The sequence below is a fragment of the Heterodontus francisci genome, chromosome 4 (genome assembly GCF_036365525.1).
Source record: "Heterodontus francisci isolate sHetFra1 chromosome 4, sHetFra1.hap1, whole genome shotgun sequence".
NCBI classification, from domain to species: Eukaryota; Metazoa; Chordata; class Chondrichthyes; order Heterodontiformes; family Heterodontidae; genus Heterodontus; species Heterodontus francisci.
The window spans coordinates 14,358,525-14,385,305 of record NC_090374.1 but is presented as its reverse complement, the minus strand read 5'-3'; the positions used below and the strand labels follow the sequence as shown (position 1 = coordinate 14,385,305).

The window sequence follows — 26,781 nt, the reverse complement described above, 5'->3', positions numbered from 1 at the left end:
ATTTGACCAGAGTCCATGTTCCCAATTACTGTCCAGAGGTCCTGCATGCATGTGTTGGGGTAATATGGGATTAGGCTTGGCTGTGATAGACCCACAAGGTCAAATAGCCTGCTGACAACCCCATGAATATTGGTCAGGAAAGTAAGAGCGCACGGGATCCAAGGGAATGTGGCGGAAAGCACAGGGTAATAGTCGAGGGGTGTTTTTGTGACTGGAAGGCTGTTTCTAGTGGAGTTCTGCAAGGTTCAGTACCAAGTCCTTGCTTTTTGTAGTATGGAGCAATGATTTAGACATAAATGCAGGGGGCATGATGGGGAAGTTTGCAGATGATACACAAATTGGCTGTCCCAGTGAAGAAAGTTTAGTTTAGAGATACAGCACTGAAACAGGCCCTTCGGCCCACCGAGTCTGTGCCGACCATCAACCACCCATTTTATACTAATCCTACACTAATTCCATATTCCTACCACATCCCCACCTGTCCCTATATTTCCCTACCACCTACCAATACTAGGGGCAATTTTTTTATAATGGCCAATTTACCTATCAACCTGCAACTCTTTTGGCATGGGGGAGGAAACCGGAGTACCCGGAGGAAACCCACGAGTTAACAGGGAGAACTTGCAAACTCCACACAGGCAGTACCCAGAATTGAACCTGGGTCGCTGGAGCTGTGAGGCTGCGGTGCTAACCACAGGGAGAGAAAGTTGGTGAGAAAAGGGGGAAGAGAGAAAGATGCCTAAGGATCAGCTGTGGAATTTGCCCATTCAGCTTCATTGAAACGCCGTTGATTTAAAGGTTAAATCTCACACTGAAGCTTGATTCCAAACACTTCCAGCAACTGAGTATTTATTGGTGTACTAGTAATTGTGAAGCAGTGACTTTCATGGTCACTATAGGCTCTTATAAAACACTATAAATCCACCATTTAACTTAGAGTGCCTAGAAAATTGAAGGCTGCTGAGAGGTGATCTGATAGATTTCTTTAAAATTATGAAACCATTTCATAATTTTAATGTTTCCACTCTTTGGGAGAATAAAACTTGGGGCCTAAAAATATCAGATACTCCCTAATACTTTCAGGAGGAAGTTCTTTGCTAGAGAGTGGTTAGAATGTGGAACTCCGTACCACATGGAGTGGTTGAGGTAAATGGCATTGACACATTTAAAGGGAAGCTAGTTAAACATGAGAGAGAAAGGAATAGAAAGATATGTTGATACGGTGAGATGAAGAGGGATGGGAGGAGGCGAGAGTGCTGTATAAAGACTGGCATGGACCAGTTAGGCCAAATTGCCTGTTTCTGTGCAGTAAATTCTATCTAATTGCTTTTTTAAATTTTTGAACCCAAGAGCTCTATTCCTATTTTTTATTGGTTTCCTCCCTTTCTTGTCCCTCGACCTCATCCTTGTAGAGTAAAAAGTGCTGCTGTTAATGCGAGTTGCACAAAGGACCACTTCCATGTGGCGGATGCCTGCCAAATGCTGACGTTGTAGTCCTACTTTCCAGATGCTAGGGAAAAAGGCATTGCAGTTAGGCCAACTCTACAGGGTTGCCTTGGAGTCTCCAGGAATTAAAGATTAATCTCTTGGATACTGCTATGAACAACATCAGGTGAAAACTCATAGGGGCATTGGGAAATGTTTTTATTCATTTTCTTCTCACCTTCATTAATAAATTTTAAAAATATTGGAGGTGGATTAAAGGCTGTTTCACTGGGGGCTGAGTGGTGGGAGGTTATCTGATGAAGCCTCTAGGAATACATGCAATTACAGTTGGCAGCCTTTGGTACAGTCCACAGCACCACGAGAGCAGGCAGCACTTCAGTTAGATGTTACGTTACATAGGAACATAGAAAGATTTATGGCACAGAAGGAGGCCATTTGGCTCATTGAGCCTGTGCTGGTGTTATGCTAGAAATACACTGCCTGCACCACTGCTGGACATCAGTGTTCAATAGTTTATGTCGTTTGGTTGCACGTTTGCCTGTAGGGTCAGGAGGCTGTAGGATCAAGCCCCACTCCAACATATAATCTAGGCTGACAGTCACTAAGGGTGTGCTGCTTCATTAAGGGATAATATGTTAAACCAAATCCCCATATGTCTATTCAGATAGATGCTGTACCTCTGGCAGCTTATTTGAAGAAGAGCAGGGAATTGTCTTGATGTCCTCCTCAATATTTAATGCACACTTTCAGAGACTGGGGTGGGGTGGGGGGGGAGAAAAGACCTGTATTTATAGAGAACTATCATTCAGATCAAAATGTCTGCACTTCACTTGAAGGAAATAAACTTGCGGGGCTACGGGGATCGAGCAACGAGTGGGAATGACTGGATTTCTCCGCAGTGAGCCAGCATACTCTCAATGGGCCGAATGCTCTCCTTTTATGAGTTAATGACTCTATGACTATGACTCTAATATGGCATTATTCTGCATCAGCAATATCCCCCAAACAAAATCTGATTGAATGATTGGTTAACCTAAGGGTTATGGTACTTGATCAGCATGGAACATGGTGAAATATTACTCAACAAATCTGGTAATTTATAGCACTAAAAAAATGAAAAGCTGTCAGATTGTCCTGAAATACAACCGGTACCTGGACTGGCCTAAGTGTAGCTCTAAATGCCCTCTAATATCACCACTTCAGGGGCCTGCTTTAGGTCGGGAAAAATAACCAAAGAACCCGACCCGCACCACAGCCGAACCGAGCCCGACCTGACCCAAACCCACCACTACTCGACTCGACCCGACCATCCCTTTACTTACCTCCCTGACACCGAACCTGCAAGAAGCTGCAGCGTGTGCGCGATGACGTCATACTGCCGTCGCTCTCACTGCGCAGGCTCAGTTCCGTCCCGGACTCCCAGCTCAGATAAGTTTTTTTTAAAAAAAATTTTTGATACTTACTAGCAGAGCACTTACAGTGTGTGTCCGGCCTGGCCTGACCCGAACCTGACACATGCTGTCTGGTCCCGTCGGGTTCAGGTCAGGTAGCAGGCCTCTACTTCAGGACAGCTAGGGATAGGCAATAAATACATTGCCTACATCTTGAGAAGAAGGGCAGTCACACCTACTAAAGAGCTGGATTGAGACTCAGTACTGAAGAAATACTTCCTTAGAATATTGGTATTCATAACACAAACCATGGACAACATGTAGTCTACTCTTCCCTCTGTCATTGGCACTTAGCAGATCTGTTGCTCAAGAATTTACGAAATTTCTGGATAGGAAAAGCCCAGCTGATCCACTAAGTCTGCCTCACACTGGCGCATCATGCTTAAACACTTGGTTCCCCTCCTTGGTACCCATGTAATCTTTGGGAAAGGCAAAGAAAAAAAGAGAAATAACACAAAACCAATAGGGGAAAAAATACTCTGGAAAATTCCTCTCTGACTCCCTCAGATGATCAAAACCAGTCAAGGAGATCAGATGGTCCAAGTGTTAACTATAAAGACACTTGCCTTCCGTATGATGCGACCTCTGCCCCAGTCAGGAACCAATTCAGTTCCTTCTTGAAGACGAGAGTCAGCATCATCGGTTGTCTCTCGATTCGAGGATGACGTCTGTTCAAGGTTGCGAGTTTCTGCCATGAGTCTTCAGGTGACTGAACAGATTGATTCTCGACCTGCAAATCTTTGGGCACATGTGGCAGGATGTCCCACGAGGTAGTGGGATCCGGAAAACAGGATTTGCTTCCCTTTCTTTCCTTCTCTGTCACTGCTCTATCTCATCATTAAGGTGTTTGGACTCGAAGCATGATGCAGCTTGATGGACAGGTTGTCGCCATTTTGAATGATTGATATCGGGCTCCTCCCCGTCATCAATGTCAATGCTGCCGCGCTTTGAAGAGAGTTTCAGAGTATCTTTGAAGCATTTTCTTTGTCCTCCCCTGGAACCCTGCCATTTGAAAGTTGAGAAAAGAGGACCTGGCAGGGGAGATGATTTTCGGCCATCTGGATACAGTGTCCAGTCCATCGAAGTTGCTTTTGCAGGAATTTTGCCTGAATGCTTGTGGAGCTGGCTTCAAGAAGGACACTAGCATTTGTTCGATGGTCCTCCCATCTCCCTCTCCTCCTGAAGTCCCCAGCATCACAGATGCCAGACTTCAGTCAATTCAATTCACTCCGCGTGATATCAAGAAACGACTGAAGGCACTGGATACTGCAAAGGCTATGGGCCTTGACAATATTCCAGCAATAATACTGAAGACCTGTGCTCCAGAACTTGCTGCCCATAGTCTAGTTGTTGCAGTACAGCTACAACACTGGCATTTACCCTGCAATGTGGAAAATTACCCAGGTATGTCCCGTACACAAAATGCAGGACAAGTCCAACCCGGCCAATTACCACCCCATCAGTCTTGTACCTTGTAGATGGTGGACAGGCTTTGGGGAATCAGGAGATGAGTTAGTAGCCCCTACGATGTTGATAGTGGAGGATTCATCATCAGTTAATCATCAGTAAAGTGATGGAAGGTGTCATCAACAGTGCCATTAAGCGGCACTTGCTTAGCAATAACCTGCTCATTGACACTCAGTTTGGGTTCTGCCAGGGCCACAGAGCTCCTGACCTCATTACAGCCTTGGTTCAAACATGGACAAAAGAGCTGAACTCAAGAGGTGAGGTGAGAGTGACTGCCCTTGACATCAAGGTAGCATTTGACTGAGTATGGCATCAAGGAGCCCCGGCAAAGCTGAAGTCAATGGGAATCGGGGGAAAACTCTCCGCTGCTTGGAGTCATAAAATGCAAAGGAAGGTGGTTGTGGTTGTTGGAGGTCAATCTTCTGAGCTCCAGGACATCACTGCAGGAGTTCCTCAGGGTAGTGTCCTGGACTCAACCATCTTCAGCTGCTTCATCAATGACCTTCCTTCAGTCATTAGGTCAGACGTGGGGATGTTCGCTGATGATTGCACAATGTTCAGCGCCATTCGCGACTCCTCAGATACTGAAGCAGTCCGTGTAGAAATGCAGCAAGACCTGGACAATATCCAGGCTTGGGCTGATAGTGGCAAGTAACATTCGCGCCACACAAGTGCCAGGCAAAGACCATCTCCAACAAGAGAGAATTTAACCATCTCCCCTTGACATTCAATGGCATTACCATCGCTGAATCCCCCACTATCAACATCGTAGGGGCTACTAACTCATCTCCTGACTCCCCAAAGCCTGTCCACCATCTACAAGGTACAAGTCAGGAGTGTGATGGAATACTCTCCACTTGCCTGGATGGGTGCAGCTCCAACAACACTTGAAGCTCGACACCATCCAGGCTAAAGCAGCCCACTTGATTGGCACCCCATCTACAAACATTCACTCCCTCCACCACCGACGCACAGTGGCAGCAGTGTTTTCCATCTACAAGATGCACTGCAGCATCGCACCAAGGCTCCTTAGACAACACCTTCCAAACCAGCGACCTCTACCAACTGGAAGGACAAGGGCAGCAAATGCATGGGCACACCACCACCTGCAAGTTCCCCTCCAAGTCACACACCATCCTGACTTGGGACTATACCGCCCGCCGTTCCTTCACTGTTGCTGGGTCAAAATCCTGGAACCTCCTTCCGAACAGCACTGTGGGTTATACCTAACTCTCACATGGACTGCAGCGGTTCAAGAAGGCAGCTCACCACCACCTTCTCGGGGGCAAGTAGGGATAGGTAATAAATGTTGGCCTAGCCAGCGACGCCCACATCCTGAGAATGAATCGAAAAAAAAGGATCCGGTGGATACGGCGGATGCATTGCTGATGGAATTTCTCTGGTGCTCGCATGTGTCTCTGATACACAGTCCAGGTCTCACTGCAGTACAGGAGTGTGGTGAAGACAACTGCTCTGTACAGGCGGGCTTTTGTTAAATTGCAGAAGTCTTTGTTGTCAAACACTCACTGCCATAGTTTGCAGAAGGCTGAGCTTGCACAGCTGATCCAGTGTTGGATCTTCTCGTCAGCGGTGGCATTTTGAGAGAGGCGGCTGCCAAGCTATGGGAAGTGCTCAACATATTTCAGAGTCTCTCCTTCAGCAAATATGGGAGGTGGAATATTTGGCTGACCAGTTGTGGGTTGATATGAATTTTATTTTGGCAATATTTAAGGACAGGCCAAATCTCTTGTTCGCGGAATTGAAGAGATCGAGAGTGGCTTGCAAATCTAGTGCAGAGTGGGCAACAACACTGCAGTCATCCACAAACTGTAGATCATGGATGTCTATGGTGGTCAGTTTAGTTTTGGCAAAGAGGTGACTGAGGTTGAAGAGTTTTCTATCTAGTCTGTATTTAATACTCGCACCAGACGGCAGCTGATCTTTGAGGTGAATAGCCACTGTCAGGTAGATTGTAAATAGTATGGGGGCTATCACACAGCCTTGCTTGACCCCGGTCTGGATTTTGAAGGCGTCTATTTCAGATTTCCCATTCTCGACAGTTGCAGTCATGGAGCAATTGCAGGATTGTGATGGAGTTTCTTGGACATCCAAATCTTTGGAACACAATCCACAGAGCCTTGCGATTTACTGAGTTAGATGCTTTGGTCAGGTTGATGAATGCAATGAAGGACTATTTCATCAAATCCGCATAGAGACCTCGAGTGGCATTTGATGATTTTTACACAGTGGCGCAGTGGTTAGCAACACAGCCTCACAGCTGCAGCGACCTGGATTCAATTCTGGGTACTGCCTGTGTGGAGTTTGCAAGTTCTCCCTGTGTCTGCGTGGGTTTCTTCTGGGTGCTCCGGTTTCCTCCCACAGCCAAAAGACTTGCAGGTTGATAGGTAAATTGGCCATTGTAAATTGCCCCTAGTATAGGTAGGTGGGAGGGGAATATAGGGACAGGTGAGGATGTGGTAGGAATATGGGATTAGTGTAGGATTAGTATAAATGGGTGGTTAATGGTCGGCACAGACTCGGTGGGCCGAAGGGCCTGTTTCAGTGCTGTATCTCTAAATCTAAAAACCTAAATCATAAGGTAGATAGGTCCCCAGGGCCTGATGGGATCTACCCTAGAATACTGAGGGAGGCAAGGGAAGAAATTGCTGGGGCTTTGACAGAAATCTTTGCATCCTCATTGGTTACAGGTGAGGTCCCAGAGGACTGGAGAATAGCCAATGTTGTGCCTTTGTTTAAGAAGGGTGGCAAGGATAATCCAGGAAATTATAAGCTGGTGAGCCTTATGACAGTGGTAGGGAAACTATTAGAGAGGATTATTCGGGACAGGATTTACTCCCATTTGGAAACAAACGAACTTATTAGCGAGAGGTAGCATGGTTTTGTGAAGGGGAGGTCGTGTCTTACTAATTTGATTGAGTTTTTTGAGGAAGTGACGAAGATGATTGATGAAGGAAGGGCAGTGGATGTGATCTATATGGACTTCAGTAAAGCCTTTGACAAGGTCCCGCATGACAGACTGATACAAAAGGTGAAGTCACACGGGATCAGAGGTGAGCTGGCAAGATGGATACAGAACTGACTCTGTCATAGAAGACAGAGGGTATCAATGGATGGGTGTTTTTCTGAATGGAGGGATGTGACTAGTGGTGTTCCGCAGGGATCAGTGCTGGGACCTTTGCTGTTTGTAGTATATATAAATGATTTGGAGGAAAATGTAGCTGGTCTGATTAGTAAGTTTGTGGACGACACAAAGGTTGGTGGAGTTGCGGATAATGATGAGGATTGTCAGAGGATACAGCAGGATATAGATCAGTTGGGGACTTGGGCAGATGGAGTTTAATCCGGACAAATGTGAGGTAATGCATTTTGGAAGGTCTAATGCAGGTGGGAGGTATACAGTAAATGGCAGAACCCTTAGGAGTATCGACAGGCAGAGAGATCTGGGTGGACAGGTCCACAGGTCACTGAAAGTGGCAACACAGGTGGATAAGGTAGTCAAGAAGGCATACGGCATGCTTGCCTTCATCGGTCGGGGTATAGAGTATAAAAATTGGCAAGTCATGCTGCAGCTGTACAGGACCTTAGTTAGGCCACACTTAGAATATTGCGTGCAATTCTGGTCGTCACACTACCAGAAGGACGTGGAGGCTTTGGAGAGGGTACAGAGGAGGTTTACCAGGATGTTGCCTGGTCTGGAGGGCATTAACTATGAGGAGAGGTTGGAAAAACTCGGATTGTTTTCACTGGAACGACGGAGGTGGAGGGGTGACATAATAGAGGTTTACAAAGTTATGAGCGGCATGGACAGAGTGGATAGTCAGAAGCTTTTTCCCAGGGTGGAAGAGTCAGTTACTACGGGACATAGGTTAAAGGTGCAAGGGGCAAAGTTTAGAGGGGATGTGCGAGGCAAGTTTTTTTTTTTACAGAGGGTGGTGAGTGAACAAAGAACAAAGAAAATTACAGCACAGGAACAGGCCCTTCGGCCCTCCAAGCCTGCGCCGATCCAGATCCTCCATCTAAACCTGTCGCCTATTTTCTAAGGGTCTGTATCTCTTTGCTTCCTGCCCATTCATGTATCTGTCTAGATACATCTTAAAAGACGCTGTCGTGCCCGCGTCTACCACCTCCGCTGGCAACGCGTTCCAGGCACCCACCACCCTCTGTGTAAAGAACTTTCCACGCATATCCCCCCCCTAAACTTTTCCCCTCTCACTTTGAACTCGTGACCCCTAGTAATTGAATCCCCCACTCTGGGGGGAAAAAGCTTCTTACTATCCACCCTGTCTATACCTCTCATGATTATGTACACCTCAATCAGGTCCCCCCTCAACCTCCGTCTTTCTAATGAAAATAATCCTAATCTACTCAACCTCTCTTCATAGCGAGAGCCCTCCACGCCAGGCAACATCCTGGTGAACCTCCTCTGCACCCTCTCCAAAGCATCCACATCCTTTTGGTAATGTGGCGACCAGAACTGCACGCAGTATTCCAAATGTGGCCGAACCAAAGTCCTATACAATTGTAACATGACCTGCCAACTCTTGTACTCAATACCCCGTCCGATGAAGGAAAGCATGCCGTATGCCTTCTTGACCACTCTATTGACTTGCGTTGTCACCTTCAGGGAACAGTGGACCTGAACACCCAAATCTCTCTGTACATCAATTTTCCCCAGGACTTTTCCATTTATTGTATAGTTCACTCTTGAATTGGATCTTCCAAAATGCATCACCTCGCATTTGCCCGGATTGAACTCCATCTGCCATTTCTCTGCCCAACTCTCCAATCTATCTATATTCTGCTGTATTCTCTGACAGTCCCCTTCACGATCTGCTACTCCACCAATCTTAGTGGCGTCAGCAAACTTGTTAATCAGACCACCTATACTTTCCTCCAAATCATTTATGTATATCACAAACAACAGTGGTCCCAGCACGGATCCCTGTGGAACACCACTGGTCACACGTCTCCATTTTGAGAAACTCCCTTCCACTGCTACACTCTGTCTCCTGTTGCCCAGCCAGTTCTTTATCCATCTAGCTAGTACACCCTGGACCCCATGCGACTTCACTTTCTCCATCAACCTACCATGGGGAACCTTATCAAACGCCTTACTGAAGTCCATGTATATGACATCTACAGCCCTTCCCTCATCAATCAACTTTGTCACTTCCTCAAAGAATTCTATTAAGTTGGTAAGACATGACCTTCCCTGCACAAAACCATGTTGCCTATCACTGATAAGCCCATTTTCTTCCAAATGGGAATAGATCCTATCCCTCAGTAACTTCTCCAGCAGCTTCCCTACCACTGACGTCAGGCTCACCGGTCTATAATTACCTGGATTATCCCTGCTACCCTTCTTAAACAAGGGGACAACATTAGCAATTCTCCAGTCATCCGGGACCTCACCCGTGTTGAAGGATGCTGCAAGGATATCTGTTAAGGCCCCAGCTATTTCCTCTTTCGCTTCCCACAGAAACCTGGGATAGATCCCATCCGGACCTGGGGACTTGTCCACCTTAATGCCTTTTAGAATACCCAACGCTTCCTCCCTCCTTATGCCGACTTGACCTAGAGTAATCAAACATCTGTCCCTAACCTCAACATCCGTCATGTCCCTCTCCTCGGTGAATACCGATGCAAAGTACTCGTTTAGAATCTCACCCATTTTCTCTGACTCCACGCATAATTTTCCTCCTTTGTCCTTGAGTGGACCAATCCTTTCTCGAGTTACCCTCTTGCTCCTTATATATGAATAAAAGGCTTTGGGATTTTCCTTAACCCTGTTTGCTAAAGATATTTCATGACCCCTTTTAGCCCTCTTAATTCCTCGTTTCAGATTGGTCCTACATTCCCGATATTCTTCCAAAGCTTCGTCTTTCTTCAGCCGCCTAGACCTTATGTATGCTTCCTTTTTCCTCTTAGCTAGTCTCACAGTTTCACCTGTCATCCATGGTTCCCTAATCTTGCCATTTCTATCCCTCATTTTCACAGGAACATGTCTCTCCTGCACGCTAATCAACCTCTCTTTAAAAGCCTCCCACATATCAAATGTGGATTTATCTTCAAACAGCTGCTCCCAATCTGCATTCCCCAGCTCCTGCCGAATTTTGATATAGTTGGCCTTCCCCCAATTTAGCACTCTTCCTTTAGGACCACTCTCGTCTTTGTCCATGAGTATTCTAAAACTTACGGAATTGTGATCACTATTCTCAAAGTAGTCCCCTACTGAAACTTCAACCACCTGGCCGGGCTCATTCCCCAACACCAGGTCCAGTATGGCCCCTTCCCGAGTTGGACTATTTACATACTGCTCTAGAAAACCCTCCTGGATGCTCCTTACAAATTCTGCTCCATCTAGACCTCTAACACTAAGTGAATCCCAGTCAATGTTGGGAAAATTAAAATCTCCTATCACCACCACCCTGTTGCTCCTACATCTTTCCATAATCTGTTTACATATTTGTACCTCTATCTCACGCTCGCTGTTGGGAGGCCTGTAGTACAGCCCCAACATTGTTACCGCACCCTTCCTATTTCTGAGTTCTGCCCATATTGCCTCACTGCTCGAGTCCTCCATAGTGCCCTCCTTCAGCACAGCTGTGATATCCTCTTTGACCAGTAACGCAACTCCTCCACCCCTTTTACCTCCCTCTCTATCCCGCCTGAAGCATCGATATCCTGGGATATTTAGTTGCCAATCGTGCCCTTCCCTCAACCAAGTCTCAGTAATAGCAATAACATCATACTCCCAGGTACTAATCCAAGCCCCAAGTTCATCTGCCTTACCTACTACGCTTCTTGCATTAAAGCAAATGCACCTCAGACCACCAGTCCCTTTGCGTTCATCATCTGCTCCCTGCCTACTCTTCCCCTTAGTCACGATGACTTCATTATCTAGTTCCTTACAGGCTTTAGTTACTATCTCCTTTCTGTCCACTGACTTCCTCATTTGGTTCCCATCCCCCTGCCACATTAGTTTAAACCCTCCCCAACAGCGTTAGCAAAGGCACCCCCAAGGACATTGGTTCCAGTCCGGCCCAGGTGTAGACCGTCCAATTTGTAATAGTCCCACCTCCCCCAGAACCGGTCCCAATGTCCCAAAAATCTGAACCCTTCCCTCCTACACCATCTCTCAAGCCACACATTCATCCTGACTATTCTTTCATTTCTACTCTGACTAGCACGTGGCACTGGTAGCAATCCTGAGATTACTACCTCTGAGGTCCTACTTTTTAACTTAGCTCCTAACTCCCTAAATTCTGCTTGTAGGACCTCATCCCATTTTTTACCTATATCATTGGTGCCTATGTGCAGAACGACAACTGGCTGTTCACCCTCCCCCTTCAGAATGTTCTGCAGCCGATCTGAGACATCCCTGACCCGTGCACCTGGGAGGCAACATACCATTCGGGAGTCTCGTTTTCGACCACAGAACCGCCTATCTACTCCCCTTACAATCGAATCCCCGATGACTATAGCCCTTCCACTCTTTTTGCCGCCCTTCTGAACAGCAGAGCCAGCCACGGTGCCATGAACCTGGCTACTGCTGCCTTCCCCTGGTGAGCCATCTCCCCCAACAATATCCAAAACGGTATACTTGTTTTGGAGGGAGATGACCGCAGGGGACACCTGCGCTGCCTTCCTGCTCTTTCTCTGCCTTTTGGTCACCCATTTCCTTTCTCCCTCAGCAATCCTAATCTGCGGTGTGACCAATTCGCTAAACGTGCTATCCACGACCTCCTCAGCATCGCGGATGCTCCAAAGTGAGTCCATCCGCAGCTCCAGAGCCGTCATGCGGTCTAACAAGAACTGCAGCTGGACGCACCTCCAGCATGTGAAGGAGTCAGGGACATCAGCCGTGTCCCTGAGCTCCCACATTGAGCAAGAGGAGCATAACACGGGTCTGAGATCTCCTTCCATTTTTAATCTTAAGCTTAACTTAGTCTTAACTTAGATAAATGAAAAAGGAACGAAAAGTTTTTACCAATCACACGTGATTGGAACTTGCTGCTAGGGGAGGTGGTGGAAGCAGATACGATAGCGACGTTTAAGAGACATCTTGACAGATACATGAATAGCAAGGGAATAGAGGGATATGGGCCCCGGAAGTGCAGAAGGTGTTAGTTTAGGCAGGCATCAAGATTGGCGCAGGCTTGGAGGGCCTGTCCCTGTGCTGTACTGTTCTTTGTTTGTTCAGCTGCCCCTCCCCAGGAAGGCGGGTCTCACTGAGGGCAACGATGTCAAATTTGGAGTCTTGATAGCTCATGTGATATGATTGCAGTTCTTCTTTCTGGGCAGTCACTCTTGAAATTATCCATGAATGTTCTAACATTCCAAGTTGCTTATACCAAATGGCAGTGGATTCCAGAGACTCTCAGTTCTCTGGGGAAAGAGGAACAACCCAACATCTCGTCTATTCCTGCTCTTAGTTTCTACACCAGCTTCAAGAGCGATCGTGGCTTGTCCAGCTGTTGGTGCCAGGATAGAATTTTCTCTTCTGTCGCTGTTCTTCAGCAAAATAAAGCAAAGGATTGAAAGGTTGACTTTGTTGCAACTAAGGCAGGAGCAATGCACGGTCAATTCAGTCCCATCACTCCCACCCAACCGGAAAACCGTCAAATTAAACACTCTCATAACCCCCAGAATAAAACGGACCAAACCGGGTATCTTTAGACAACAGCAAATTGACTATTTATTAAAACCAAATCTTAAAGGCGGTGCAGTGGTTAGCACCGCAGCCTCACAGCTCCAGGGACCCGGGTTCAATTCTGGGTACTGCCTGTGCGGAGTTTGCAAGTTCTCCCTGTGACCGCGTGGGTTTTCACCGGGTGCTCCGGTTTCCTCCCACTGCCAAAAACTTGCAGGTGATAGGTAAATTGGCCATTGTAAATTGCCCCTAGTATAGGTAGGTGGTAGGGAATATGGGATTACTGTAGGGTTAGTATAAATGGGTGGTTCTTGGTCGGCACAGACTCGGTGGGCCGAAGGGACTGTTTCAGTGCTGTATCTCTAAATAAATAAACACTGTTACGATGTCTAAAGACCTTGTAACTTCTTTTAACCTAACCCACCCCCATTCTCACGCACACTCAAAAATCAACGGTTAACAGGTTTTAAAAAAAAGAATGATGTTTTAAAACAAAATTAGCTGTTTCTTAAGAATAAATAAATAACTGGGTTGTTAGTCTTTGTGGGTTACATTCCTGATGGGTCAGCTATCCTAGTGTAAAAATAATCAAATGCCACTCGAAGTCTCCATGCGGATTTGATGAAATAGTCCTTCAATAGATAGGCATTCAAACACTTCAGCTGCAGCAGGCGTCAAACAGTTCTTTAAACAAGGAGCATAGCGATGAGTCCACTTGGATTTTACCTACAGTCTCTAAGTCAAAACTTTACTGTGAATTCCAGAAAACTTAATCAGCCAAGAAAGATTCAATCTTGAAGCAATGACCTCTTGGTTTGGCAGTAAAGAAAAGGAATTTTGCTACCTGTAGCAATACAAATGTTCTCTTCAGAAAAGGGCTTTTTTTTCCCTTGGGCAATTAATGTGGCCCGTAGCTTATTGTAGAATTTCTACTGAGGGAAATAGACAGCTCCTTCCTTTAGTAAGCACGCTTCGTTGGTGTCTCAAAGCTGTTTTTTTGCTGTTTTTTACACACAGTTAATTGAAACATTATACCATGTGACCTCACTCTCCTGTTGCCTAGGTAACAGGTGCAGCTGGCACACTGCTTTCAGAAATCTAAAACTTCTCTTTCTGTCTTAAAGGTACACTGTTTTTAACAGAGTCTTGGAGGCACACTGTTTTAATCCGAGGAGGAAATAGATACAGTTCCATGACAACTTAGAGTAACATCCAGGTTCTATTCAAACTCTAGAGCCTCCTTTGTCCAGTATTTTAGATCCAAACCACCTGAACATGGTTCCCGATTTCACTCCATATAGGAGGAAGCGATGGTAGTGGAAATATGGAACTCTCATCCCCAAATTTTCAAGACTAAGATCAATAGATTTTTATCCGTCATGAATTATCAGGGGATATGCAACAAATGCAGAACATCTTGTGGGGTTAAATGGCCTTTTCCAGTTTCTGTGTTTCCATTGCGTCTGTTAGATTTCAGACACAATTCATATTTCATTGTTCAAATTTTATGCTGACCTGTTTCTTTTAATAATTTGTTCATGAGATGTGGGCTTCACTGGTAAGGCCAGCATTTATTGCCCATCCCGAATTGCCCTTGAGAAGGTGGTGGTGAGCTGTCGTCTTGAACCGCTGCAGTCCTTAGGGCATAGGGACACCCACAGTGCTGTCACGAAGGGAGTTCCAGGATTTTGACCCAGCGACAGTGAAGGGATAGCAATATCGTTCCAAGTCAGGATGGTGTGTGACTTGGAGGGGAACTTGCAGGTGATGGTGTTCCCATGCATCTGCTGCCCTTGTCCTTCTGGGTGGTAGATGTTGCAGTTTGGAAGGTGTTGTCTAAGGAGCCTTGGTGAGCTGCTGCGGTGCTTCTTATATACAGAACATAGAACAGTACAACACAGTACAGGCCCTTCGGCCCACGATGTTGTGCCGACCCTTTAACCTACTCTAAGATCAAACTACCTACATACCCTTCATTCTACTATCATCCATGTACCTATCCAAGAGTTGCTTAAATGTCCCTAATGTATCTGCTTCTACTACCACCGCTGGCAGTGCATTCCACGCACCCACCACTCTCTGTGTAAAGAACCTACCTCTGACATCTCCCCTAAACCTTCCTCCAATCACCTTAAAATTGTGCCCCCTAGTGATAGCCCTTTCCGCCCTGGGAAAAAGTCTCTGGCTATCCACTCTATCTATGCCTCTCATCATCTTGCACACCTCTATCAAGTCACCTCTCATCCTTCTTCGCTCCAATGAGAAAAGTCCTAGCTCCCTCAACCTTTCTTCATAAGACATGCCCTCCAGTCCAGGCAGCATCCTGGTAAATATCCTCTGCACCCTCTCTAAAGCTTCCACATCCTTCCTATAATGAGGCGACCAGAACTGAACACAATATTCCAAGTGTGGTCTAACCAGGGCTTTATAGAGCTGCAGCATAACCTCGCGGCTCTTAAACTCAATCCCCCTGTTAATGAAAGCCAACACCCCATACGCCTTCTTAACAACCCTATCAACTTGTGTGGCAACTTGGAGGGATCTATGGACGTGGACCCCAAGATCCCTCTGTTCCTCCACACTCCCAAGAATCCTGTCTTTAAGCCTGTATTCTCTATTCAAATTCGGCCTTCCAAAATGAATCACTTCACACTTTTCCAGGTTGAACTCCCATCTGCCCCTTCTCAGCCCAGCTCTGCATCCTGTCAATGTCCCGTTGCAACCTACAACAGCCCTCCATACTATCCACAACTCCAGCAACCTTTCTGTCATCGGCAAACTTACTAACCCAGCCTTCCACTTCCTCATCCAAGTAATTTATAAAAATCACAAAGAGCAGAGGTCCCAGAACAGATCCCTGCGGAACACCACTGGTCACCGAGCTCCAGGCTGAATACTTTTCATCTACTACCACCCTCTGTCTTCTATGGGCCAGCCAATTCTGTATCCAGACAGCCAACTTTCCCTGTATCCCATGCCTCCTTACTTTCTGAATGAGCCTACCATGGGGAACCTTATCAAACGCCTTGCTAAAATCCATATACACCACATCCACTGCTCTTCCTTCATCAATATGTTTCATCACATCCTCAAAGAATTCAATAAGGCTTGTGAGGCATGACCTGCCCCTCACAAAGCCATGCTGACTATCTGTAATCAAACTATGCTTTTCCAAATAATCATAAATCCTGTCTCTCAGAATCCTCTCCAATAATTTGCCCACCACCGGCGTAAGACTGACTGGTCTGTAATTCCCAGGGTTATCCCTATTCCCTTTCGTGAACAAGGGAATAACATTTTCCACCCTCCAATCATCTGGTACTACTCCAGTGGACAGTGAGGATGCAAAGATCATCGCCAAAGGCGCGGCAATCTCTTCCCTCGCTTCCCGTAATATCCTTGGGTATATCCCGTCTGGCCCCGGGGACTTATCTATCCTCATGTCTTTCAAAATTTCCCGCACATCCTCCTTCTTAACATCAACCTGTTCGAGCATATCCGCCTGTTCCACGCTGTCCTCACAAACGACCAGGTCCCTCTCACTAGTGAATACTGAAGCAAAGTATTCATTAAGGACTTCCCCTACCACCTCCGACTCCAGGCACAAGTTCCCTCCACTATCCCTGTTCGGTCCTGTTCCTCACATAAGTGTAGAACGCCTTGGGATTTTCCTTAATCCTACCCGCCAAGAATTTTTCATGTCCCCTTCCAGCTCTCCTAAGTCCATTCTTCAGTTCCTTCCTGGCTTGTAATCCTCCAGAGCCCTGTCTGATCCTTGCTTACTCAACCTTAAGTCAGCTTCCTTCTTCCTCTTGACTAGCTGTTCCACATCTCTTGTCATCCAAGGTTCCTTCACCCTACCTTGCTTCATCCCTTCCTTGCCTCATCAGGACAAACCTATCCAGCAGTCGCAGCAAGTGCTCCCTAAACAACCTCCACATTTCTGTCGTGCATTTCCCTGAGAACATCTGTTCCCAATTTAAGCTCCCCAGTTCCTGCCTAATAGCATTGTAATTCCCCTTCCCCCAATTAAATATTTTCCCATCCCGTCTGCTCCTGTCCCTCTCCATGACTATAGTAAAGGTCAGGGAGTTGTGATCACTATCACCGAAATGTTCTCCCACTGAGAGCTCTGCCACCTGGCCTGGTTCGTGGCCAAGCACCAAATCCAACATAGCCTCCCCTCCAGTCGGCCTATCTACATATTGAGTCAGGAAACCTTCCTGGACACACCTGACAAAATCTGCTCCATCCAAACTATTTGCACTAAGGAGGTTCCAATCAATATTAGGGAAGTTGAAGTCACCCATGACAACAACCCTGTTAGTTCTGCACCTTTCCAAAATCTGCCTCCCAATCTGTTCCTCCGTGTCTCTGTTGCTATTGGGGGGTCTATAGAAAACTCCCAATAAAGTGACTACTCCTTTCCTGTTTCTGACTTCCACCCATACTGACTCAGTAGACAAACCCTCCTCAACGACCTCCCTTTCTGCAGCTGCGATGCTATCCCTGATTAACAATGCCACTCCCCCACCTCTTTTACCTCCCTCCCTATTCCTTTTGAAACATCTAACCTCCGGAACATCCAACATCCATTCCTGCCCCTGTGATATCCAAGTCTCTGTAATGGCCACAACATCGTAGCTCCAAGTACTGATCCATGCTCTAAATTCATCACCCTTATTCCTGACACTTCTTGCATTAAAATAGACACACTTCAACCCGTCATACTGGCTGCAACTTTGCCCTGTCAACTGTCTAACCTTCCTCACAGACTCTCTGCATTCTGTATCTGCCTGTTCAACAGCTACCCCATCCACTGATCCATAGCTCCGGTTCCCATCCCCCTGCCAAACTAGTTTAAACCCTCCCGAAGAGCTCTCGCAAACCTCCTGCCCAGGATATTGGTGCCCCTCCAGTTCAGATGCAACCTGTCCTTCTTGTACAGGTCCCACCTTCCCCAGAAGGTATCCCAATGATCCACATATCTGAAGCCCTTCCTCCTACACCAGCTCTGTAGTCATGTGTTCAGCTGCACTCGCTCTCTGTTTCTAGCCTCACTAGCACGTGGCACCGGTATCAATTCTAAGATTACTACTCTGCTCGTCCTGCCTTTTAGTTTCTAACCTAACTCCCTATATTCGCTTTTCAGGTCCTCATCCCTTTTCCTAGCTATGTCATTGGTACCAATGTGTACCACGACTTCTGGCTGCTCCCCCTCCCCCTTAAGAATCCTGTAGACTCAATCCGAGACATCCCTGACCCTGGCACCCGGGAGGCAACATACCATCCGGGAGTCTTGTTTGCGACCACAGAATCTCCTGTCTGTTCCTCTAACCATTGAATCTCCTATCACTATTACTCTCCTATTCTTCCCCCCTTCCCTTCTGAGCCACAGAGCCAGGCTCAGTGCCAGCGATCTGGCCGCTGTGGCTTTCCCCTGGTAGGTTTTTCCCCCCCCAACTGTATCCAAAGTGGTATACTTATTATTGAGGGGAACGACCACAGGGGATCCCTGCACTGTGAGCCTATTCCCTTTCCCTCCCCTGACGGCCAGCCAGCTACCTTTATCCTGTAACTTGGGTGTCACTACTTCCCTATAACTGCTCTCTATCACCTCCTCAGCCTCCTGAATGATCCGAAGTTCATCCAGCTCCAGTTCCCTAACGCGGTCTGTGAGGAGCTGGAGTTGGGAGCACTTTTCACAGGTGAAGTCAGCAGGGACACAAGTGGTGATCCTTACCTCCCACATCCTGCAAGAGGAGCGTGCAACTGCCCTAGCTTCCATCCCCTCTGCTCTAAATTGACAAAAGAGATTAAATAAATAAATAAATAAATAAAGAAAGGAAAACCTTACCTTACCAAACCCTCCACACAAGAGTCCTTTTTTCTTTTGGTTAGAGGAGGATGATGGGTGGGAGACACTACACGTGTAGTGTTTCAGGTTTAGCCACTGCCCGAATATATAAGCTCACTTACCCAGCAGTCCCCGTGTCCGTGTCCGTCGAATCACGAGGTAAGTACTTTATGTGGTACATACTATTGCCACTATGTGTCAGTGGTGAAGGAAGTGAATCTTGAAGGTGTTGGATGGGGTGTCAGTCAAGCGGACTGCTTTTTCCTGGATGGTATTGATCTTCTTGACTGTTGTTGGAGCTGCACTCATCCAGGCAAGTTGAGAGTATTCCATCACACCTCTGACTTGTGCCTTGTAGATAGTGGACAGGCTTTGGGGAGACAGGGGGACTGTTACTCGCTGCAGAATTCCCAGCCTCTGACCTGCTCTTGTAGCCACAGTATTTATGTAGCTGGTCCAATTCAGTTTCTGGTGAATGGTAACTCCCAGGATGTTGATAGTGGGGGGATTCAGTGATGGTGATGCCATTAAACATCTAGGGGAGATGGTCATTGCCTGGCACTTGTGTGGCACGAATGTTTCTTGCCACGTATTAACCCAAGCCTGGATGTTGTCCAGGTCTTGGTTTAAAGATAAAGAAGGATCTTGCATTTATATAATGCCTTTCACAACCTCCAGATTCCCAAAGTGCTTTACAGCCAATGAAGTGCTTTTTGAAGTGTAGCTATCGCAGTGTAGGGAAACCAGGCAGCCATTTTGTGTGCAAACAACAGTGAGAGAAATGACTAGATAATCTGAGTTGCTAGAGTTGAGGGATAAATATTGACCAGGACATTAAGGATAACTCCCTGCTCTTCTTCACAATAGTAGCCATGGGATCTTTTATGTCCAACTGAGAGGGCAGATGGGGCCTCGGCTTTCATCCGAAAGACAGCTCCTCCAACAGTGCAGTGCTCCTTCAGTACTGCACTGGGAGGGTCAGCCTAGATTTAGTGCGTTAGTTTCTAGAGTGGTCTTCAGGCTCCGAGGTGAGAGTCCTACCCACTGCTGCCCCCAGTATTGTAGCTGACTTTGTGGTATGTGATCAGTTTTATGACTGCTTGTATTTTTTTGATGCAGGTGGCGTTCTCTCAGCTGTATTTCATAACAAGACCTTGGGAATGACAAAGGCTCTAAATTCCCTTCCAATGGAGTCCCTGAACCTGAGCTGTGGTGTTCCATCGACCCTTCAGGGCCTCCGACTGCTGCACCGCGAGTATGGTAGCTTGGGCTGGGCTGACCTGTTCGAACGACCAATGAAGCTGGCGAGGGAAGGCTTCCTGATTGATCACATTCTGGCAGAAGCTGTGAGAAGGGTGGCGGAGCACGGGAATGACCTGTGCCCACTCCTCTGCGACGAGGGTCGGGTGCTGAAAGGAGCTGGAGCCAATATCACCAACAGGAAACTGGCCGACGTTCTCAAGAATATCAGCACGGAGATGGAGGAAGCCTACTTCCCGGAGTTTCTGGCTTGGCAACTGGCTCGAGACGTGCCAAGGATAGGCCAGCAGGCATTCGTGGAGGCCGTCACAAGGCATCGAGCCACCCTAGTTGAGCCTTTGGTGACTGAACTTGACCATTTCTTCCTGTACGTTGCACCACCTCCTGCCTCCGGAGGCATCCTGACCCAGATCATGAAACGGGTTGATCAGCTCAGCCTCTCCCTGGCTAGCGTTTCCAATGCTGAAAATGCATCCACTGCTTACCTGGATATTCTGAATGCAACCCAGCAGGTCTACCAGAGCCTCCCCAATTTCCTGGGACTCGTTCCCAGGAGTCACCAGGCGCAAGGCGAGGTCAAGCCCTCCCTCAAGCGAGCTCCGGCCGGCAGTCATGTCACAGTTATTGACTCCTCTGGCAATGTTTTGGTGATGGTCGGCTCACTGAATAGCACATTTGGGGCGAAGTTCCTCTCCCTTTCCACGGGCATTCTCTTGAGTGATTTCACTTGGAGAGCAGACTCTAGCGTTCTTTATTGGGCTAGTCCAGCAGTGCTGAAGGCGACGGTTGGGGAGGACCTCATGGCCATTGCGAGTGCAGGGGGAGCCTCTGCTCCCTTTGCCATCGCTCAAGTAGTTGTAAACAAAGTTTATTTTGAGAGGTCAGCTGGGGAGGCAGTCTGTGGTCCCCGTTTTTACCTGAACGTCGGAGAGGAAGGAACCCTGCAAAAGCGTGTCTCCGGACTACAGAGAGAGTCCGAGATTTACACCCGCCTGTTGCAGGAAGAGCCAGAGTTGGAGCTGGTCAGTGGAACTGCAGATGGTGTGACTGCCATGTTGGTCGAATCCCACCTGGGCCACACAAGTGCTTTCAATCACCCACAAGCATGTGCCTTTGTCGATGGGTATTAATATGGCAGAAGTGGAAGGCTACCGTCTGTTCAGAATGAGTATGCAGTGTCTGTTTCCCTGTCCTTGCAATCAGCAGTTTCCTACATAATTTTGGGAATTTTTACACCCATTGCGCTACCTGAAATCTGTTCCTGGGTCTCAGCCGTAGCTCAATGGGTGTAGCCCTCTCACTTCCTGAGTTGTGGATTCAAGTCCCGCTCCAGGGGGCTGACACTCCAGTGCAATATTGAGGGAGTGTTGCATTGTCAGAGGTTCTGTCTTTTGGATGAGATGTTAAACCAACACCCATCTGCTCTCAAGTGAACATATAAGATCCCACAGCAATATCGGATGAACAGGAGTAATGTTCTCCCCAGTGTCTGGCCAATATTTATCCCTTAATCAGTGCCTAAAACAAATTATCTGGTTATTATCTCATTGTTGTCTATGGGGGTTTGTGTGCAAATTGGCTGCCACATTTCTTACATTACAACAGTGACACATCTTCAAAGCACTTCATTGGCTATGAAAGGCACTATAGAAATGTAAGTCTGTCTTTTTAATTTCTGCATCATTCACTCTTTGTGGAAGAGCTTCATTGATAAAACCCCACTGATGTTCCTAATCGCATGATCTCAGAATTACATTCAATAATTCCACCTGAACTAAATATGTATTTTTTTAATTAAAAAAAGAAAAACATTAATGCTGGAAATGTGAAATAACAATAGAAATGGACCATATATGGCCATCACCGTTTCTGACCAAGGGCATTCAGCTTAAACACTACCTTGTCTCTTCCACTTTATAATGATGACGGACCTCTCATCTCTGAACATTTTTGTACTTTTCCCACTGGTAGGTTGCAGAGATTTAATTTCACTACATTAAGCTGGGAGTGTGCTTTCGACGATGTATTCATCGAGCATTTCTCTGCCGAGCTGGGCAGATCAGATTGCAGTGGGGCTGAGCTGGCCTTTTAAATGCGTCCTTATTGGATTTTCCCTGGAGGACTTGAGTAGGGGATTGAACTGCATTGATCGGGACTGCTTTCAACTCTCATACTCTCTGGAGGGTTGTGGAGATGGGATTGCACTAAAGTGATTAGAGGTATCTCGGTCAAAGTTTCCTCTGGAAGCTCTTTGGGAGGTGTCGTTGAACTAATGTTTCTGTTGCACTACTATTTGTTTTCAGTGTGATGAACCAAAATACTAACTGATTTGTATTGTTTGCACAGCTGCATTGATGCCATTGACCAAGAACAGCATATAACACCCACAATTAATCACGTCAGCAAACTGTCAAATCTCCTTGTCAGAACAGTTACAATCACGCTTCTGTTTGTCAGTTAACATTTTAAAAAGATTGAATTTTGATGTTCAATGTGCATTGTTACTCTGGAGCTGGATACGCAGAGCCAGCAATCCATTTCCATTCAATCCTGTTATTCCTGATTTGAGGAGGGCGACCAGTCGCTGGTATGCATCCGCACCCAGGCTGCGACCCACTGGCGGAGGGGAGCGCCTTGTAGCCGGCCGGTTCTGGGAACAGACTGACAAGTGGAGGAGTAGCTGAAGCCCCTGGGATGTCCCTCACTGCGGGTGACGAGGGGGCTTGGGAGGGTGGAGTGCTCCCGGCCCAGATGACCCCTGCTCGGCCGGGACTGCTCATCAGACCCAGGCCCTGAAACCCTCCCCCGGAGCCGGTCCCGCACAACCTGAACCGCCTCTCAGAAATGCTGTCTGTGCCATTCCACACCACACGGAGGGGGTTTCCTGTACGGGCTGCTCCTGCACACTCTCCACTTACTCGCCCTCGTCTGCTACCCAGACATGCTATGTTGGTCTGTGTCGCCATCTGGTGGTGAGGGGAAACCCCACTGGAGGGGTCTCTACATGGGAGTCATACCCATTTACAGTGGGGACCTGGGTGGAGGGGGCTGCACAGGGCAGTCAAAGAACAAAGAAAATTACAGCACAGGAACAGGCCCTTCGGCCCTCCAAGCCTGCCCCAATCCAGATCCTCTATCTAAACATGATGCCTATTTTCTAAGGGTCTGTATCTCTTTACTTCCTGCCCATTCATGTATCTGTCTAGATACATCTTAAAAGACGCTATCGTGCCCGCGTCTACCACCTCCGCTGGCAACGCGTTCCAGGCACCCACCACCCTCTGCGTAAAGAACTTTCCACGCATATCCCCCCCCTAAACTTTTCCCCTTTCACTTTGAACTCGTGACCCCCAGTAATTGAATCCCCCACTCTGGGGAAAAAGCTTCTTGCTATCCAACCTGTCTATACCTCTCATGATTTTGTACACCTCAATCAGGTCCCTCCTCAACCTCCGTCTTTCTAATGAAAATAATCCTAATCTACTCAACCTCTCTTCATAGCTAGCGCCCTCCATACCAGGCAACATCCTGGTGAACCTCCTCTGCACCCTCTCCAAAGCATCCACATCCTTTTGGTAATGTGGCGACCAGAATTGCACGCAGTATTCCAAATGTGGCCGAACCAAAGTCCTATACAATTGTAACATGACCTGCCAACTCTTGTACTCAATACCCCGTCCGTTGAAGGAAAGCATGCCGTATGCCTTCTTAACCACTCTATTGACCTGCGTTGCCACCTTCAGGGAACAATGGACCTGAACACCCAAATCTCTCTGTACATCAATTTTCCCCAGGACTTTTCCATTTACTGTATAGTTCACTCTTGAATTGGATCTTCCAAAATGCATCACCTCGCATTTGCCCTGAGTGAACTCCATCTGCCATTTCTCTGCCCAACTCTCCAGTCTATCTATATTCTGCTGTATTCTCTGACAGTCCCCTTCACTATCTGCTACTCCACCAATCTTAGTGTCATCTGCAAACTTGCTAATCAGACCACCTATACTTTCCTCCAAATCATTTATGTATATCACAAACAACAGTGGTCCCAGCACGGATCCCTGTGGAACACCACTGGTCACACGTCTCCATTTTGAGAAACTCCCTTCAACTGCTACTCTCTGTCTCCTGTTGCCCAGCCAGTTCTTTATCCATCTAGCTAGTACACCCTGGACCCCATGCGCCTTCACTTTCTCCATCAGCCTACCATGGGGAACCTTATCAAACGCCTTACTGAAGTCCATGTATATGACATCTACAGCCCTTCCCTCATCAATCAACTTTGTCACTTTCTCAAAGAATTCTATTAAGTTGGTAAGACATGACCTTCCCTGTGCAAAACCATGTTGCCTATCACTGATAAGCCCATTTTCTTCCAAATGGGAATAGATCCTATCCCTCAGTAACTTCTCCAGCAGCTTCCCTACCACTGACGTCAGGCTCACCGGTCTATAATTACCTGGATTATCCCTGCTACCCTTCTTAAACAAGGGGACAACATTAGCAATTCTCCAGTCCTCCGGGACCTCACCCGTGTTTAAGGATGCTGCAAAGATATCTGTTAAGGCCCCAGCTATTTCCCCTCTCACTTCCCACAGAAACCTGGGATAGATCCCATACGGACCTTGGGACTTGTCCACCTTAATGCCTTTTAGAATACCCAACACTTCCTCCCTCCTTATGCCGACTTGACCTAGAGTAATCAAACATCTGTCCCTAACCTCAACATCCGTCATGTCCCTCTCCTCGGTGAATACCGATGCAAAGTACTCGTTTAGAATCTCACCCATTTTCTCTGACTCCACGCATCGCTTTCCTCCTTTGTCCTTGAGTGGGCCAATCCTTTCTCTAGTTACCCTCTTGCTCCTTATATATGAATAAAAGGCTTTGGGATTTTCCTTAACCCTGTTTGCTAAAGATATTTCATGACCCCTTTTAGCCCTTAATTCCTCGTTTCAGATTGGTCCTACATTCCCGATATTCTTCCAAAGCTTCGTCTTTCTTCAGCCGCCTAGACCTTATGTATGCTTCCTTTTTCCTCTTAGCTAGTCTCACAATTTCACCTGTCATCCATGGTTCCCTAATCTTGCCATTTCTACCCCTCATTTTCACAGGAACATGTCTCTCCTGCACGCTAATCAACCTCTCTTTAAAAGCCTCCCACATATCACATGTGGATTTACCTTCAAACAGCTGCTCCCAATCTACATTCCCCAGCTCCTGCCGAATTTTGGTATAGTTGGCCTTCCCCCAATTTAGCACTCTTCCTTTAGGACCACTCTCGTCTTTGTCCATGAGTATTTTAAAGCTTATGGAATTGTGATCAGTCCCGTGCAATAGACTCTTAAGTAGGTTCATGGATTCCCAGACTGCCTGTAATTTCTGTGGTCTGGCCGCGTCCGTGTTCCGTGTATATATGAAGTTTGCGATGGCATAGTGGGTATTGTCACTGGCCTAGTAAACCAGTGACCCAGGGTATTACTCTGGGACATGTGTTCGAATCCCACCACAGCGGAAGGTGGAATTTGAATTCAGTAAATAAAAAAAAATCTGAATTAAAAAGCTAGTCTAATGTTGGCCATGAATCCATTGTTGATGGTTGCAAAAACCCATTTGGTTCGCTAATGTCCTTGAGGGAAGGAAATCGGCTCTGCTTACCTGCTTGGCTGACGTGACTCTAGACCTACAGCAATGTGGTTGACTCTTACATGCCCTCTGAAATGGCCTAGCAAGCCACTTCGTTGTATCTAACCGCTTTGAAGTCAATAAAAAGGAATGAAACTGGACGGACCACCTGGCATCGACCTAGGCACCGGAAATGACAATGGCAAAACAGCCCTGTCGACTCTGCAAAGTTCTCCTTACGAACATCTGGGGGCTTGTGCCAAAGTTGAGAGAGCATACCTCAAAATGAGGTGTCAACCTGGTGAAGCTACAACAGAGGACTACTTGCATGCCAAATTGCGTAAGCAGCTTGCAATAGACAGAGCTAAGCGATCCCATAACCAACAGATCAGATCTATGGTCTGCAGTCCTGTCACATCCAGCCATGAATGGTATTGGACAAACAACTAATTTGAGGAGGTGGCTCCACAAATATCCCCATCCTCAATGATGGGGGATTCCAACACATCGGTGCAAAAGATAAGGCAGAAGCCTTTGCAACAATTTTCAGCCCGCAGTGCCGAGTTGCTGATCCTTTTCGGCCTCCTCCTGAAGTCCCCAGCATCACAGATGCCAGACTTCAGCCAATTTGATTCACTCTGCGTGGTGTCAAGAAATGACTGAAGGCACTGGATACGGCAAAGGCTTTGGGCCCGGACAGTATTCCGGCAATAGTACTGAAGACCAGTGCTCCAGAACGTGCCAAGCCCATAGCCGAGCTGCCAGTACAACTACAACACTGACATCTACCCGGCAATGTGGAAAATTGCCCAGGTATGCCCTGTACGCAAAAAGCAGGACAAGGCCAATTACTGCCCTATTAGTCTGCTCTCAATCATCAGTAAAGTGATGGAAGGTGTCATCAACAGTGCCATCAAGCAGCACTTCCTAACAGCACTGTGGCTGTACCTACCCCACGTAGACTTTTTAAAAATTAATTCATTCATGGGATGTGGACGTCG

At 47.0% G+C, this 26,781-nt stretch overlaps 1 protein-coding gene across 1 annotated transcript in view; it reads left to right on the top strand.

Annotated features, from left to right (window-relative positions):
* si:ch73-337l15.2 (glutathione hydrolase 6) overlaps positions 1–22,585 on the top strand; it is a 70,238-nt gene extending 47,653 nt beyond the window's left edge. Inside the window, exon 4 of the mRNA XM_068028764.1 lies at positions 20,015–22,585. Within this exon, the coding sequence (XP_067884865.1) occupies positions 20,015–21,285 (1,271 nt within the window). The 3' untranslated portion in view covers positions 21,286–22,585. The remainder of the gene's footprint in view (positions 1–20,014) is intronic.
* The last annotated feature ends 4,196 nt before the right edge of the window (positions 22,586–26,781 follow it).